At 38.0% G+C, this 13,097-nt stretch overlaps 1 protein-coding gene across 6 annotated transcripts in view; it reads left to right on the top strand.

The window, feature by feature from the left end:
* Positions 1 to 13,097, top strand: part of ATG2B (autophagy related 2B) — an 82,893-nt gene that overhangs the window by 14,615 nt on the left and 55,181 nt on the right. For 3 of the 6 annotated variants that reach the window (XM_075065668.1, XM_075065669.1, XM_075065667.1), the window contains exons 5-11: positions 1,467 to 1,629; positions 2,155 to 2,334; positions 6,654 to 6,754; positions 7,836 to 8,014; positions 8,979 to 9,133; positions 9,982 to 10,099; positions 10,644 to 10,905. In XM_075065668.1, the coding sequence (XP_074921769.1) occupies positions 1,467 to 1,629; positions 2,155 to 2,334; positions 6,654 to 6,754; positions 7,836 to 8,014; positions 8,979 to 9,133; positions 9,982 to 10,099; positions 10,644 to 10,905 (1,158 nt within the window). Of the gene's footprint in view, positions 1 to 1,466; positions 1,630 to 2,154; positions 2,335 to 3,965; positions 4,147 to 6,653; positions 6,755 to 7,831; positions 8,015 to 8,978; positions 9,134 to 9,981; positions 10,100 to 10,643; positions 10,906 to 13,097 lie in introns of those variants that run through there. The other 3 variants (XM_032769502.2, XM_032769503.2, XM_075065670.1) reach the window with 2 other exon arrangements.

Here is a 13,097-nt window from a genome sequence, read left to right as displayed (position 1 = left end):
GCTTCAGCCCAAGCCCAAATATCTATACTGCAATTTTTAACACTGCAGCATGAGCACCATGAACCTGAATCAGTTGACTTGGGCTCTGAGACTTGCTGCTGCAGGATGTGTGTGTGTGTGTGTGTGTCTGTTTGTTTGTTTGTTTTTCCGTGGAGACATGCCCTAAATGAGTGACTAGATTTTCTTAAATGGTCAACACCCAATAACTCTCAATGTTAAATTGGGCCACTCCATTTAGGTGACTGAATTGGAGCTTAATCCTTTAGAAAATCTGGCCCCAGTTGTGGATGCTGAACACTTTTGAAAACCTGACCTCACAATTTTATATTTAGAAAAGAAGCCTTAATCCTGCAAAAGTACTAATGTACCAGATCAGCAGAATTCTAGCTTTTGCATGGCCTACTAGAAGAACCCACATACAGTGTAAAGCAAATTGTATAAATAATTGAAACTTGTGAATTGTAGATGTTCTTAAGGTATTTATTTAGCTTATTTGACTAATAAGTTCATTTTAGTTGGTGCCATGATGAAAACAAAAGTATGTTGCAGAATATTAAAATCACTACAAAATAATGTTTTTACATACACAAAAATTTGGATGAATTATAGTTTGTTCTTAAACAAATAACAAAAAAACCATTGTTGCAGTTGCTGAGTTCAGTTCAAGAGAGAACTTGTCAGTAAACATGTCTATCGGAACCCCTGCACTCCACCCCTCCCCTCTTAAAAGTCCCCTGTACATTAAAAGCTACCCTTACACAACTATTTGAAGAGAGAACATCTAATTTAAGTGTTATAATAGAGTGGTACTGTTTGAGTTATTTTAGTTAAGATAAAATTATGTCTGTGTTCTCATTGTAAATTATACCTCTTAAAATTTCTACTGTTCTTCTATTTTTACAATTTAGCAGTATTTTAATAGATAATATTTCATTTCAGAAAATTTAAAAGGGTGAATTTTGGATATGTCCTAGGCATAACTTAAGTTCTGTTAATTTATTAAACAGAAATGACTGACATAAAGGAAAGTGTTTCATCCAAGTAATGCTTTTAAGACTATATAAAATACATACGTTGTAGATTTATCCATTCCAAAACCATACTTTAGTCATGAGACTAGAACGCAGTTACAGATGTCTTAATGTAAACAAACAAAAATAGTAATATAGGGCAAACTTCTTCACTTTGAGATAAGATTAAACAGTAAGTAGTAGGATCTCATATTAAGACACATTGACTTCAAAGATATAGCGCAACTGTTAGTAAGAGTGTCCTGCAAGAACCTCAAGATTTCCACCCTTTTGCAAAAAGTGGTGGTTTCTCCTTTAACATCAGTCAATGTCCTTGTAAATAATCTATGTAGAGAAAACATATATAAACATGAACTATAGGCTAAATGGCACAGTAGAAGGTAAAAGTGTGCATTCCATCCCTACCATGCTTATTTCCCTGCTTTTGTCTCCCAGAACTATGTACTGTGATGAAACTGCTGATGAATGCTCTGGAATTAATGTACATCAGCCCACAGCCTTTGCTCACAAGTTACTTCAGCTCTCAGGTGTTTCTGTCTTCTGGGATGAGTTTCCAGCATCAGCAAAGTCCTCTCCCGTGTGTTCAGCTACACAGTTGGTAAAAAATAAATAAATCATATAAATATGTAGAGCTGATGAAGGATAAAATATATTGTAACATACATATAAGGCTAATATTGAAGTATAAAGGACTCAAACCTCTTCTTGGAACAATGTTTAGGTAGCTCATTTTACACTCTTAACTCATTTACATTAGTGGTTCTCAAACTTCTGAGCCCAGCAACCCTTGTAAATTTTTTGTCAAACACTTATATTATGTAAGAGTGGAGACGATGAGGTCTGAAGAGCAATCTTAATCTGTGGAGAGAGACTTCTCTCTGTAATTTACTATTAAAAGAAAAATTCCATCACTTCCTGATGCTTTAAGATTCTGAGTGCTGTTCGACACCTGTTTATTTAAAATTTTCTATTAAATATGTTTAATACAGATGTCAAATTTGCTTTTATGTGAAACTGTTTGTCATTTAGATGTAGTGTAAATTTATCAGACTTGTATATGTATACTTTGTGACACATACTGAGATGCATGCTAATCACCTCTTTTTCCCCTTGCATTTTAAAGGCAGTGGAACCAAAGCTTTCCCCTAGCTGGAACCCAAAAATTGTATATGAGCCACATCCACAGTTAACCAGAAACTTGCCAGAAGTTGCTCCTTCTGACCCTGTGCAGATTAGTAGGCTGATTGGTAAAATGAAGTTGAGCCTTACATTAAAGCAACATGAAGTACTTCCTGGAGCTAAGGTTAGCTGTAGTTTTATATTCTTTAACTACCTGGACACAGTCAATTAGCTATGTTTTTGGTTTTTGCCTACTGCAAAAGTTTTGAGAGTTTTAAAGAAGAAGAACTGGTTTGGGCTATTTTTAATTTTGCTAATTTTATTTTAAATTATCTGCATTTAAAGATAACCAGTAACCCTTGTTAGAACATCTTTTCTTTAACCAACAAGGTCCTGGAGTGCTGAGAATACATTGTGGAATGCATGGAAATGCATGTCTAAACACCATGGGCAGATTTGCTCTGTTCACAAGTGCATACATATCAGAGGAGTTGCACACTCATAACGGAGCGCAGAATTTGTCCCAATATGCTTATGGGGAGGGGGTCTTATTTTAAAATAATAATATATGGAGATATACCTATCTCAGAACTGGAAGGGACCCTGAAAGGTCACTGAGTTCAGCCCCCTGCCTTCACTAGCAGGACCAAGTACTGATTTTTGCCCCAGATCTCTAAGTGGCTCCCTCAAGGATTGAACTCACAACCCTGGTTTTAGCAGGCCAATGCTCAAATCACTGAGCTATCCCTCCCCTCTACCTTTGGTAGATAGGCACGTTGACCATTTTCATGCCCTATTCACAACTTCTACCGAAGCAAAATATAAAAGAAGCTATGATAAATCATTTGGTGATCTCATTTAAATTACTTTCAAAAGTACAGACAATACAGTGTTGTCTGTTTCTTAAACAAGGTGCAGTATATCTTAGAGACAGCTTGAATTCTATGTATTGCAGTAATTCCTGAGAGAATTGCTTTGTTTTCGTGAAAAGTCCTGTTGCCACCCATTATTTTTTTGCTCTGTGTATTGTAGCCTCCTCATTTTGAAATTAAAAAAAATGTAACTTAAAAAAATTATCGATTTAAATCAGGTTGACGCTTGCTTTGTAAAACTAATTTGAAAATTTATGCTATTGAAATTTTAGATTAAAATTTACAGTGAATTAAATTATAATGCTGTTTTTTAAAAGAAAATACCACTACTGGTAGGACATTTTGTTTGAATTTTCTAAAACTTCTGTAGATAAAACGGAAGTATTGAAAATATAAGGCCCTGATCCTACAAGCACTTAGGCAAATATAAACTTTACTCACATGAATATTCATATTAACTTCAATAATAAAATTGGTTCTGAAATATATTCAATGAAGTGTACTCACATTTGTGGTTTATAATGTGATCTGATACCTGACACAAAAGGTAAATGATAGAAATTATTTTAAAATTTAAATTGAAAATACAATTCATTGAAACAAAGAATACATATAAAATACAGAGATCCGAAACTACTCAGTATGATTTCTACTACAGTGGGAAAGTTTGTTACATATCCTGGAGTTGCTGGTTGATTTTTTTTTTGAACTTTTTTGTATTTTTTCATTCAAGAAAAATTCTTGACATAAAGTCCTTGTGGCAACATTTGCTGAAAAGGAAGATAACCATGAAAATGCAGTGTGTGAAACAGAAACAAACTATTGTAAGATATTAAAAGCTCTATGGTTATCAGTTCTAGATTTTTTAATAGCTAAATGCTTTTCTGCAACCCTTTTAAAGATCAAAAGATTTCCTACTGTCAATCATTATATTTATTTAAAGGTGGCAGGAAAAAACACCTCTTTAGTTCAAGATCTGAGTAGAGGACTCTGTGTTGCACTTCTATTTGATGACCTGTCCAATGCCTTAAACAGAACACAGAGCAACATTTCTGGCATGCTTTGTGCAGTGTTGGGCATTGTAGTGGGAGAAACACTGAGCAAATCAGTTGGTGTGGTAAACGGTATTGTGATTTTCTGTTACTGACTTGGAATATTAACTTCATCTTTTTGTATTAACTGTATACAAAATACATTTTGTTTAACACCAATCAGTGAACACTATACATGTTACATGGTCAGGGCCGGCTCCAGGCACCAGCGCAGAAAGCAGGTGCTTGTGGTGGCCAACGGAGAGGGGTGACACGTCCGGCTCTTCGGCAGCGGATTCCTCGGTCCCTCTCAGACGGAAGGACCTGCCACTGAATTGCCACCAAAAAATGAAATGGCGGCAGAGCTGCCGCTGATCGTGGCTTTTATTTTTTTCATATTTTTTTTTTTCGCCGCTTGGGGTGGCAAAAACACTGGAGCTGGCCCTATACATGATGTGCAAAATTAAAAAGTGAGCTCAGTTTTGATTTTGGTTAATTCATTAAATAGACTATATATAGTCATAGAAATAGAGAAGAAGTATACAGAATGAGAAGTTGGTTTTCTTCTTCAAAACATACCGTCTAGTCCAAGATTTCCTCCTGATGTACGGTCTGGCTTCATTTAAATATGGGATTAAATAAGGTGTTTAAATTAAATCTATCCAGATTTTAACCTTCTCAGGAATGAACAGAATTTAATTTCAAGTGCTAGCAGAATTTAATAATTTGAATCTTCTTTCCAGTTTTCTCAAGGAAAGGAAAAGGCAGTAGGAGCCAGTTGTAATGTTTTGGGGGTCCCCTAGATCAGTAAGGGGTTTGGTCACTGCCTGCCTTGTTACCTTAGCTGATTTATGCTGTGTTGCTTTGGTTCTGAACCCTAATACTAGCAGCCTGCCCACAAGCATAAAGTTCTGGCTTTCACCAGCTTAGTTACTCATTGCAGGGTGACCCCAACAGCCCTTTGAGTCCCAGGTCTCCCTAAATTCATCCACTGTGAGTTCCTAACTACCAGACCCTCAGACTTTTCCTCTCTGGTTCTTCAGCTCTGAAGGTGTGAAATCCAGCCCCCCCACCCCCCGACATCTTTGGTGCACACACTCCTTGCAAAAACAACGAGGAATCCTTGTGGCACCTTTAGGCCTGGTCTACACTGGGAGGGAGTGGAGGGTGGGGTCAATCTAAGTTACGCAATTTCAGCTATGTGAATAACATAGCTGAAGGTGACGTACTAGATCTACTTACCGTGGTGTCTTCACTATGTTGAATCGACTGCTGCCGCTCCCCCATCGACTCTGCCTGTGCCTCTTGCCGAGCTGGAGTACAGTAGTTGACAGGAGAGCGCTTAGGGATTTCAGGAAGACTGCTTGCTCCAGCAAATCTTTTCTCCAACATATAACCCTTGACAGTGAAGCAACGAGTGAGAGTGTAAGGGGTTTTAGAATTGGACCCTAAATCTGTATGTAATCCTACAGCAAACATTGGGAACAAGCTCAGTTTGTGGTGCTATCTAGTGGTCTGGAGAGAACTAGTTTAATTTCCTTGTTTTGGTACTGTTACAATTTATAATAAATCTTAGGTATAACCCAACGTTATTTAAGAAAATCAGTAATTTTGTATAATATAGATAGGCTAGTATTTATGTGAAAAGTATTTGAATTTTTAAGGAAGTGTACCACATAAGGTGCAAGTTCTACTATTCTGTATGTAGTGTATAAAATAAGCCTTATGTCGGTGCCATTAATTACATTCAAGAGTATTAAAGAAACAAAATCACTAACTGCTTAATGATGCTGAATTTTTCTCCAAAGATGCATGGTTTTTGTGTGGTTTTATTTGTTTTGTGTATAGCATAACAAAATAAATAGTCATTGGCACAGTAGCAATGTTTTGTAGAACTGCTATGAACTCCAGAGTTGGAAGCAATTGTATAGTTAAATTTCAGGCTGTTTCCAATTGGAAGAATATGAAGGTTCAATCCCAGATGTTGCAGGAAGACTATATCCTTCAAAGCTTCCAGATATAACCTGCAGTTCACTTAAAAGCAGGATGGAGGTGGTGGCAGAGAAGAGAGTGAAAGGAGGAGAATAAGGACTTTAGTTCACTTGCCCTACAAAGCAGTGGTTCTCAACCAGGAGTAAGTGTACCCCTGGGGGTACACAGAGGTCTTCTGGGTGTACATCAACTCATCTAGATATTTGCCTGGTTTTACAATACATAAAAGCATAAAAAGCACTAGCGAAGTCAGTACAGCTCTATATATTATACACTGAAATGTAAGTACAGTATTTATATTCCAGTTGATTTATTTTATAATTATATGATAATAAAAAAGTAAGCCATTTTTCAGTAATAGTGTACTCTGATGCTTTTGTATTTTGTATTTTTATGTCTGATTTTGTAAGCAAATAGTTTTTAAGTGAGTTGAAACTTGAAGGTATGCCAGACAAATCAGATTTCTGAAAGGGGTACAATAGTCTGGAAAAGTTGAGAGCCACTGCTATAGAGTGATGCGGTACACTATCTAGTGACTTATAGTTGATTGGGGAAGCTTAACGGACGTGTCTTTGTTCTAAGAATTTATAATTTTTTTTTTTTTAAAGTTGGATGTAGATGGGGAGATAGATTCTATACACCTATTCCTGTCACCAAGGCAGGTACATCTTCTATTGGACATGTTAGCAGCCATTGCTGGGCCAGGCAAGTAAACGTTATATTGATATTAAATGTGTATTTGATGAAATAGAAAGCAGTAAAGAGAGCTTGCACAATAAACAAGTCCCCAGATTATTAATTATTATTAATGATTAATGTTAATTATCTATTTATTTGCATAAAGATAAGACTTAGAGGCCCCAATCAGGTCTCTAGGCTTCATTGTTCTATATGGTGTACACATATGTAATAGCCTCTTTAAAAGAGCTTGAAATCTTAGTTTGTGCTGCGCTAACAAGTGGAGAATACAATCAAATGCCTGGGGAAGAGGAGTGGTGGAGAGAGAAAAGGACAACATAACAGTGAAACAGTTTTGTTTGGATGATTTGGACTAGAGTGGGATCCATCAAATCCAGCTGCACTGATGCAGCTGCACCACAGTAATGCTTTAATGAAGACACTCTACACCAATGGGAGAGAGCTCACCTCTTGGCATGCTTAATCCATCTCCCCAAGAGGTGGTAGCTATGTCAATTGGAGAAGCTCCTCTGCCAACATAACACTGTCTACACAGGAGGAGGGGGTTTAGCGCTGTGGATTTTTCATGTTGATATAAGCCTGTAGTGTAGACCAGACTTAATATAACTATGGATGCTCCCATTGTTCATATAAATGTACAGTCCTTTTTGGAATCCTAGTGTATAAAATAATAAAACTTATTTTACTAGATATATTCCCAATGCTGCATATTCGATTACTATGTCAATTTAGGTAATGATATTAAGATCCTTGGAAGAATGTTGGAAAGATTTTCCTATTCCATTGATTAAATAGGGCCAATTCATGTTATAATGTCATTTATAGATGATGTTCCATATTCCTCTAAAGCCAACAGAATCTGTAACTATTCTGACTACATAACCTCAAAATCTTCCTCTTAGTTTTGGGCATAATAATACAGAAGGAAAAGGAGTTAGTTTTCCATGCTGGTTTGTATTTGGAGAAGTGAAAATGGAAGATAAGTTCATAAAATGTCAGTCAGTTTTCTGACTAGTTGTTGAAGTTTTCCATGGCGGAATGGAAAGGAAATACAAATTATGATTCCATTTCCTCTATTTGAATATAGAGAGCCCCAGCGGGATAGAATTATCAAATAAAGATAGAAAGAACCGACCAATGCAACAGGAGGACGAATATCGGATTCAGATGGAGCTGAAACGTTACTTAAGAAAAGAATCTTTGTCAGCAGTAGCATCATCTGAGCAGAGCTTTTATGAGACGGAGACCACCAGAACACCTTCTAGCCGTGGTGAGTATGAGACATGATGCCAGTATGTCAGACAGCTTAGTATCAACATCATGCAAAATAATTTGTAATGTACAATGCTAAAGTACTCTTAATCTTTCAGAAGGGCAAAATAACAATAACCTTTATAGATTTATCGCCTACCACTAATTATACCCTTAAATCAGGATATAAGGCCTATTCACGGTACTAGCCCAGACTGAAGTCGTTCATTTGGGGCATTTAATAGTCTGGACACTAATACTCAACGAAACAGACCCTAGGTCTGTAAAATCCCTTTCAGAACTAATGTTTGAAGGAATTAAGTGAAATATAGAATACTATAAAACTTTCTTTTGGTTTCCTATTATAAAACCTAGTTTAAACATGCATGTACTGGCGGAATGTATTTGGATTTAAGACATGAATTTCATGGAGAAGAAACCTGGAATCTGAAAGATGCCAATACTTAGATTAGTACAGCTCTATTAACAAAGGTTTACAGCAGTCTATTATTTTGTCTGTTCTTATATAATTTATTTTATTATTGTTATATTAAATGTGAACTGCTTTACTTTCAATTTTGAGCCCATGGATAATTTGTTACTGGTTTTTTTAGGTGCCAATTCATATCTGATTCAGCATGGGAAGTGTGAATTAATCACTGCAACCTGTAGCAGTCTTAACCTGAACATGAAAATAAATGGAAACCTTTTTTATTATGTGTATACTCATAACATTGCTGGAATTTGGTGTTTTATGTTGCCTTGGTCATGCACTCTTGTTTGGAAAAATATTTTTTCCCCTTGGTTATTATTGGGCTTCAGTATAAGTGAACTAGGAAATGCTGTGAATAAACTTTTAGCTAGTTAATGTCATATCCCGACTATTTTGTTTCTGCAGCTATGATTAATTTGGTGTATTATAACTAAAGTTAATGTTTGTCATTAGAAAAAAACCCTATTGATTATACATAATTTCTCCTTAGAAGAAGAAGTTTTCTTCTCAATGGCTGACATGGACATGTCTCACAGTCTCTCCTCTCTTCCACCTCTTGGAGACCCACCAACTATGGATCTAGACCTGTCTTTAACTAGTACATACAGTACTACACCAGCAGGTTCTCCACTGAGTGCTACAGTGGTATAGTATTGTTTACAGTTGATATCTTTATAGAGTAAAAGTTTTTTTTTCATACTGATTCCTCATTGCTACTGCCTATTGAAAAATTCTCAGATAATAGAAACATATTAGGCCTACTGTTCCAGTGGCATTATCAACTAGCAAATTTGTATGGTTCCTTAATGCATAAATCACTTTCTGGCTTTCCTTTATTAAGGAGTTACGTAGATTTTCAGTGATAATTTCCATAGCAAGCTGCAGCTATGAAACCTTGGAATTCCATAAGTTATGAATTTGTTTGGCTTGAAGACCAGGAAATAGACTATGTATATTTCCAAGCTGCTATAAATTATGTGGAGTATTTGTGACACACCCTTGTGCTACATTTCTGTGTTTAATATAGAAGGCCAGGAACACAATAAAAGCACACAAAGTTGTGGTATTGCCTAAGTTAAGGGTCATAGCCTGTAATTCAGCAAAGTATTACTGTGGTTTATGTTCATCTCTACTCAGTTCTTATGCACATGCTTTTAATTACTTTGCTGAATGGAGATCATAGAGAGCAGTTCTAGTTTCCTTTGGGTAACAGAAGAACACGTGTTAGTTGTGAGGGCAATGTTATCTCCCTTTCAGAAATGCAAAGGGAAGGTCATCATGAGAGCTAAAGAATGTAGTTTAACATATCCAGATAAATAGTAGACAATGTATTGATTAATATACCATGAAAATGACAAGCTGGAAAACTACTTTTGATAGCATATATGTACAAAGGTCTTGCATACTGTCTTTTGATCATATGTTAACTGCTTGCATTAGCTTGAGAACTGTTGTGTTATGCAGATGAGAGATCAGATATATTTGTGTTTTAGCTTCAGCCAACGTGGGGTGATTTTCATGACCCTAATAAACAAGAACCACCACCACCACCACCAAGAAGTTCATCATTTACACCCAGTATTGTTCACCAAACTCCTTTAAGAAGGACTTGTAAGTAAAAACATGTGTTTACCTCCTAATCATTTTATACTGTTAGACATTTTTCATTGTTGTTCTGAAACTTGGCAAAAGGGCATCAAAATCCAGAAGACCAAAATGTGACCTTTCCCTAAGTGCTTCTTCAATTAGTGTGTAGTCTTTTCCTCTAGACAGTACAGTTTATAAAGGTTATGCTGAGTGGTGCACTTCATGACATGTCTACTGCACAGATTCCTGCTTAGCTGCTTTCTCTTAAGTGAGTGAGAGGTTTACATGGATGTTCTTCATTTATGTGGGGGATTTGCCCAAATTTAGAAATGAGGTGAGGGAAGGTAACGTCAACAAAAGTAGTTCTACACAAAGTGTAGATATTCTATAATTAAACAAAGACTCAATATATTACAGTGTATAAAATTCGTCTTATTGTGATTTGCGTAGTTTTCATAGTTTGACATTTATGCATTTCTTAAGGCTATGTTGGTAAGTGTAATAGATGTGCAAGTTGCTATTGAAAACTAACTTTTAGTAAGAAATTTGATTTAATTTTGTATTTCAGCACTTCCATCCAGATCTGTTTCAGTGGATGAATCCAGGCCTGAACTTCTTTTTAGACTGGCACTGGGCACTTTCTCAGTATCTGTACTTCACATTGACCCTCTACCACCACCTGAAACATCACTGAATCTTAACCCGCTGACGCCAATGACACTCGATTTCTTTACCCGAATAGAAAAGATTGATCCAGTTAAGTTTTCACCAGAAGATTTTCTGTCCTTCCGAGAAGTATTTGCAGAGGCTTGTTCTCATGACCACCTTAGGTACAACTTTGCCTATTAACTAATACAACAAACAAAGAACCAAATATTCTTTTAAATAAGCTTTGACAATTTAGGTTTATGTCCATGAATATTTGGAATCAAATCATACTTTATTTGACATACTAGAAGATTGTTTTTTCATTAAATGTTTAAAATAGTTTTGGACGGTTTGAGTTGCAAAATGAAAAATCTCAGGAAAAAAAGAACTGTGTGTGCATAACTCATCCTAAATCTCTTAATGCTGAGATCAGTCAAGACAGATGCAGGCTCTGCAATCAAACACACAGAGTCTGGGGCATAAATCAGGATGTTTCTCTGTTTTATACAGTGTTTTCAAGAAATAGGTATAGTTTATAGAGCAGCCTTATTACACAAGCAGTCTGTGGTTTTGAGTGAGTTTGTTTTTCTTCGTAATGCAAAATGGGATGTCAGGTGGGGCACAATAAAAAAGTAAACAAAATCATCCAGGAGTCAGTAACCAATTTTTCCATGGCATAATATTGCTAAATTACAGTATGTGCATTGTAGAGGTTTTATGTGTTCCTCTGAAGCATTGGGTATTGGTCACTGTTGAAGGCAGAATAGGTGGATTCCATTATCCTAGGTTCCTAACGTCAGATTCTATTTTAAGTACTAATGGAGTGATACTCAGACCTCAGTGGTTCAAGAGCCAAATTAGCAATTAATGTTAATCAAAAGAGCCACAGTAGTGTGAATTCATGGTTTCATTTACTATTATATATATTCTCACAGGAAAATGACTGTCCTGACCAAGTATTCTACAGTTGGTTAATAACATAGTAAAAGAATCCTGATTAGTTAATATCTTAGATTGGTTAATAATTAAATCACACAGAGCTTTAATATCATGTGCTGCAAAGAGCCCCAGTAGACACCATTAAAGAGCCACTTGCAGCTCTTGAGCCTCACTCTGAGTATCACTGTACTAATTTATTTCTTTATAGCATACGTGTACCTATTAGGGCTGTTGATTAAGCTACTCCTGGGGGAATTCTGCACCCCTGCAGGGGCACAGAATTTATACTTTATGCAGATTTCTTGGCTCCCCTGCAGAAAAATGGGGGAGAAAAGACATCTGTGGGGAACACATGCCCCTTCTTTGGCAGCCTGGCTGCATCTGCTGGGAACAACTGGCAGCAGAGAGCAGATCACTGCTGGGGGGAGGAGGGTGTGTGTGCATGTGTCTGTGGAGAGACATTAAGGTAGGCTTGCCAGGCATCCAGTTTTTTACCTGAATGCCCAGTCAAAAGGGAGCCTGGTGGCTCCGGTTGGCAGTGTGGTGGGGGCTGAGGCAGGCTGCCTATCTGCCCTGGCACCGCACTGCTACTGGAAGTAGCCATCAGGTCCCTTCAGCCCCTAGGCACTGGAGTGGTCGGGACTGGGAGGCTCTGCGAGCTGCCTCCACCCCAAGTTCGAGCTCCACACCTCCCATTGACTGGGAACCGCAACCAGTGAGAGCTGTGGGGGGCGGTGCCTTCCGGTGTGAAGGCAGCAAGCACTGCACAGAGTCGCCTGGTCGTCCATAGGGCTCTGATGGCCGCTTCCTTGGAGCCTGGTAAGCACCACCGGGGTCCCACACCCCAAGCCCTTTGCCCCAGCCTGGAGGCCCCTCCCAAACCCTGCATCCCTGGCCTCACCCAATTGCCCGGAAAAGTGAGCGACCTGGGTGGGGGGAATGGTGCGAGTGGGGTGCAGGGCCTCAGAGAAAGGGGCAGGGCAGGGGCGTTCAGTTTCCTGTGATTAGAAAGTTGGCAACCCTATGTTAAGGGGGTGGGGCTGGGCACATGCCTGCGTGTGAAAGAGTGAGACACACTCATTCGGTCCCGCTCGCTCACTGTTGCTGCATCCCAGGCTTGGAGGCATAGGGCTGTATGAAGCAGGCTCTGTCCCTGAGTCAGTGATGTAACAACTAAGGGTATGTCTACACTACGGGATTATTCCGATTTTACATAAACCGGTTTTGTAAAACAGATTGTATAAAGTCGAGTGCAGGCGGCCACACTGAGCACATTAATTCGGTGGTGTGCATCCATGTACTGAGGCTAGCGTCGATTTCTGGAGCGTTGCACTGTGGGTAGCTATTCCGTAGCTATCCCATAGTTCCCGCAGTCTCCCCCGCCCATTGGAATTCTGGGTTGATATCCCAGTGCATGATGGTGCAAAAACAGTGT

This window comes from Chelonoidis abingdonii, chromosome 4 (genome assembly GCF_003597395.2).
Source record: "Chelonoidis abingdonii isolate Lonesome George chromosome 4, CheloAbing_2.0, whole genome shotgun sequence".
NCBI classification, from domain to species: domain Eukaryota; kingdom Metazoa; phylum Chordata; order Testudines; family Testudinidae; genus Chelonoidis; species Chelonoidis abingdonii.
The sequence above is the reverse complement of the archived record's forward strand: the minus strand, read 5'-3'. Positions and strand labels throughout refer to the sequence as shown.